The sequence below is a fragment of the Dipodomys ordii genome, unplaced genomic scaffold, assembly GCF_000151885.1.
Source record: "Dipodomys ordii isolate 6190 unplaced genomic scaffold, Dord_2.0 Scaffold64, whole genome shotgun sequence".
NCBI lineage: Eukaryota > Metazoa > Chordata > Mammalia > Rodentia > Heteromyidae > Dipodomys > Dipodomys ordii.
This window is the reverse complement of record NW_012267280.1, coordinates 1137815-1142424: the sequence shown is the minus strand read 5'-3', so window position 1 is coordinate 1142424 and position 4610 is coordinate 1137815. Positions and strand designations below refer to the sequence as shown.

The 4610-nt window shown below is 57.3% G+C and overlaps 2 protein-coding genes across 2 annotated transcripts in view; one reads left to right on the top strand and one right to left on the bottom strand.

Moving 5' to 3' along the window:
* The window catches only part of Gna11 (guanine nucleotide binding protein (G protein), alpha 11 (Gq class)), a 7579-nt gene extending 2975 nt beyond the window's left edge, over positions 1-4604 (top strand). The window contains exons 4-8 of the mRNA XM_013022635.1: positions 2259-2413; positions 2726-2854; positions 3448-3577; positions 3672-3825; positions 4391-4604. Of these exons, the coding sequence (XP_012878089.1) occupies positions 2259-2413; positions 2726-2854; positions 3448-3577; positions 3672-3825; positions 4391-4581 (759 nt within the window). The 3' untranslated portion in view covers positions 4582-4604. The remainder of the gene's footprint in view (positions 1-2258; positions 2414-2725; positions 2855-3447; positions 3578-3671; positions 3826-4390) is intronic.
* Positions 1-4610, bottom strand: part of LOC105990410 (transducin-like enhancer protein 2) — a 128188-nt gene that overhangs the window by 76011 nt on the left and 47567 nt on the right. The gene's annotated exons all lie outside the window — the stretch shown is intronic.

Genomic DNA, 4610 nt, shown 5'->3' with positions numbered 1-4610 from the left:
CCTGCCCCTTGCCAGACAAACACACAGCACTGAGCTGCAGCCTGCCCCTTGCCAGACAAACACACAGCACTGAGCTGCAGCCTGCCCCTTGTCTTTTTGGGACAGTGTCTCACTCTAGCCCAACCTGGCCCAGAACTTGAGATCCTGCTGCCTCTGCATCCTGAGTGCTGAGATTATAGGAATGTGCCACCATGCTTGACCCAAACGTAGTTTATTTTCTTTCTTTCTTTCTTTTTTTCCCTAGTCATGGGGCTTGAACGCTAGGCCTTGGCACTGTCCCTGAGCTCTTCAGCTCAAGGCGAGTGCTCTACCACTTGAGCTACAGTTTCACTTCCAGTTTTCTGATGATTAATTGGTGATAAGAGTCTCATGGAGTGGTGCTGTGGCTCAAGTGGTAGAGCGCTCGCCTTGAGCTGAAAAGCACAGGCACAGCGCCCAGGCCCAGAGTTCAAGCCCCACGACCAACCAAAAAAAAAAAGTTTCATGGACTTTGCTGCCCAGGTGCTTTGAAGCTCAATCCTCAGGTCTCAGCCTCCTGAGTAGCTAGGATTCCAGGCGTGAGCCGCCAGTGCCTGGTGTGGTTTATTTTCTGCTGGCACTAGGGCTTGAACTCAAAGACTTGTGTTCTTGCTTGGCTTTTCCTTTCTTCCCTTTTTTTGTTTTTTGGTCGGTCATGGGGCTTGAATTCAGGGCCTAGGTGCTGTCCCTGAGCATTTTTGCTCAAGGCTAATACTCTTACTACTTTCAACCACAATTCTACTTCTGGTTTTCTGGTAGTTAATTGGAGATAAGAGTCTCAGTTTCCTTCCTGGGCTGGCTTTGAATGACAATTCTCAGATCTCAGCTTACTGTAAAGCTAGGATTACAGGCATGAACCTTGATGTCTGGCTCTTCTTTTTTGGGGGAATAGGGGGTCGGTCATGGGGCTTGAACTCAGGGTCTAATCACTGTCCCTGAGCTTTTATGCTCAAGGCTAGCTAGTATTCTACCACTTTGAGCCACAGCACCACTTCTGGCTTTCTAGTGGTTAACTGGAGATAAGAGTCTTAGGGACTTTGCTGCCCAGGCTGGCTTTGAACTGTGATCTTTAGATCTCACCCTCCTCAGTAGCTAGGATTACAGGCATGAGCTATCAGTGTTCAGCTGGCTTTTCTTTTTCTTTTTTCTTTTAATTTTTGGTGGTACTGGGTATGACTTCCAGGCCTTAAAAGTTGCTAGCCTGGTACCCAGTCCTTTTTACTCTGATCATTTTCTTCTGTGTTTTGTTTTGTTTTTTGAATGGAGACAATACAAGCTTATGTATTAGAACATCAGAAAATTCTCTGTAAAGGAACCCACTTTGCAAACTATTTCTTTTTTGTTGTTGTTTTTTTGTTTTTTTGGGTCTGGTCATGGGGCCTGAACTCTGGCCCTGGGTGCTGTCCCTCAGCTCTTCAGCTCAAGGCTAGCGCTCTACCACTTGAGCCACAGCACCACTTCTGGCTTTTCTGCTTATGTGGTGCTGAGGAATCGAACCCAGGGCCTCATGCATGCAAAGCAAGTGCTCTACCACTGAGCCACCTTCCCAGCCCTTTGCAAACTATTTCACACAGTCCTTATAGTACACGTACATTAAAAATACTGTCCTTAGCCAGGCGCTGGTGGCTCACGCCTGTAATCCTAATGACTCAGGAGGCTGAGATCTGAGGATCATGGTTCAAAGCCAGCCCGAGCAAGGAAAGTCCGTGAGACACTTATTTCCAATAAACGACTAGAAAACCGGAAGTGGTGCTGTGGCTCAAGTGGTAGAGTGCTCGCCTTGAGCTGAAGAGCTGAGGGATAGGGCCCAGGCCCAGAGTTCAAGCCCCACAACCGACCAAAAAAAAAAAAATACTGTCCTTGAATAAGGTATAAGTGTAGTTTTATAACGTTTAGGAAAGTGAGTCTCCTGTTTTTGACTGGACCAGCCTGTACTGCAACCCCACGGATGCACCCCATAAGCCAAGACGACGGGCGTGTGTCACTGTGCCTGTCAGCTGAGAGCCTCCTGGTCTCTGCCTCTGCTGCCGGTGTGTGACAAGGCTGTGTCGCCTTTGGAAACAAATTGGACAGAGCGCCATACCCCAGAGTCCCTCGCTGCCACATGCTAGGACCCCACTTCCCCGAGAGCCGTGGTGCCCATGCCCGTGGGGCAGCGACCCGACCACGTGGCAGCTGTCAGGTCTCCCAGCCGGGGCCAGGTGCCCTGTGAACTCAGCCTCTCCTCCTCCTGCCCACAGGCCAACGCACTCCTGATCCGGGAGGTGGACGTGGAGAAGGTAACCACGTTCGAGCAGCAGTATGTGAACGCCATCAAGACGCTGTGGAACGACCCCGGCATCCAGGAGTGCTACGACCGCCGGCGCGAGTTCCAGCTCTCCGACTCGGCTAAGTAGTGAGTGGCTAAGTAGTGAGTGCCGGCGCGCCTGCCCCGGGCCCAGCCCTCCAGGGTTTCCTAGGAGTCCCAGAGCCAGAGGGCTGTGCCATGGAGCAGTTCCCATGGTGCACTGGGGCCCGCCCCGTGCTTCCCTTCAGCTGTCCCAGGAGCTTTCCTTGTTCCTGTCACTTCTGTCCCCAATCCAGAACAATCCAGGCAGCTCCACTATCCAGTGCAGGCATCACAGTGCCAGGCCCTAGCCCTGTCCTGTCCCCGTCCTGCTGTCCTGGGACAGCAGTCCCTGAGCAGCCCCTCCATGCTGTGCTGCAGTTACCTGACTGACGTGGACCGCATTGCCACCGTGGGCTACCTGCCCACCCAGCAGGACGTGCTTCGGGTCCGCGTGCCCACCACTGGCATCATCGAGTACCCCTTCGACCTGGAGAACATCATCTTCAGGTGCCATGCAGGGGGGTGGGGGAGGAGGGGAGGAGGCCGCGGGGGATGGGGAGGCCACAGCCAGGGAGGAGGACTGAGGGCCCAGGGGCCTGGGCTGCAGGCCTGGCTTGGCCACTGGCGGCTGGGTACCTGCGGATAGACAGGTCTCTCGCACCTGCACAGCACCCCAGCTTATTCAGAGCCACCAGAGGGCAAGGCCCAGTGCGTGAGTCCTGGGGCCGCCAGGGCAGAAGTAGGGCTGTGTGTTCTCACTGCGCAGTGCCATTCTGTGTATGGGCTTGGTTGTGCCAGGGCCTAGAGGCGGGGGGCTGGAGTGGGGGGGGTGGGGAGGCTTCCTCCCTATCCAGCCTCTGTGCAGGTTCTAAGCTGGGGTCCTGGAGTCTTGAGGAAACCCCAGACACCCCTGCTCTGAGGAGAGGACCCTTTCTAGGCTCCTGACACAGAGGCTGACAGTGGTCCCCACATGTCCAGGGTCCATATGTGGGGAGAGGGGAGATGAGGCGCCACGCTGCCCGGCTCACCCAGGGATGCCCCTGCAGACGTGGAGTCGGGGTCCGCCTCAGGGGTGGGGCTGAGCGCCCATTGGCTTACAGGATGGTGGACGTGGGTGGACAGCGATCAGAGAGGAGGAAGTGGATCCACTGCTTTGAGAACGTCACGTCCATCATGTTTCTCGTGGCGCTCAGCGAGTACGACCAGGTCCTGGTGGAGTCTGATAATGAGGTGCGTGGGGCTCCCCTGGGGTGGGGGGGGTGCGCCGCAAGTCCCCACGGCAGGCAAATGGGCAGCCTGCTCACACACCACCTTCCTCCCTCAGAACCGCATGGAGGAGAGCAAGGCGCTCTTCCGCACCATCATCACCTACCCCTGGTTCCAGAACTCCTCCGTCATCCTCTTCCTCAACAAGAAGGACCTGCTGGAGGACAAGGTTCTGCACTCGCATCTCGTCGACTACTTCCCGGAGTTTGACGGTGAGGGGCGCTGAGGCCGGCCCTGGGGTGGGGGGTGCGCGGTGTGGCCGGAGTGAAGCAGGCAGGCAGTGGGGGTGAGGGGCGTGGCCTGGCCCTGGGCAGGCAGCTGTTGCTGGCCTGGTCCTTCAGAGCTGCTGGGGAACCCTCTGCAGCTTCCTCTCAGTGTTGACCCCCCAGAGGCCCCAGGGGGGTCAGAGTGCTGGAAAGCAGCAGAAAGGGGGGGTTCACAGTAGTGATGTATGTGGCTCGGCTCAGAGTTCTTGTTCTCCCTGGTGTATGGTGTAGGGACAGCACCTGCCCAACCCCCCCAATACCGTGTGCCCTTCCCAGCCCCTCCTGGGGTCTCCAGCTCTGCTGTGGAGGATCCAGGGTGCAATCCTGTGCCCTCCCGAGGCCCCCTCGTGCAGGATGCCCTCCTCCTTCCCTGCACCCCAGAGCCAGCAGGATGGCGGGTGGGGAGCAGTGCCCGCTGCACCTGGCAGGCAGGACTTGGCCCAGCCTGGAGGGGACTGAGTGGGGGCCCCTCGGGTGGCCCCCACGTGAGCCCCTCCCCCGCTGTGCGCAGGGCCCCAGCGGGACGCGCAGGCCGCCCGCGAGTTCATCCTGAAGATGTTCGTGGACCTGAACCCCGACAGCGACAAGATCATCTACTCGCATTTCACGTGCGCCACGGACACGGAGAACATCCGCTTCGTGTTCGCGGCGGTGAAGGACACCATCCTGCAGCTCAACCTGAAGGAGTACAACCTGGTGTAGCCGCGCCGCGGCCGGGCGCCCCGCCCGCC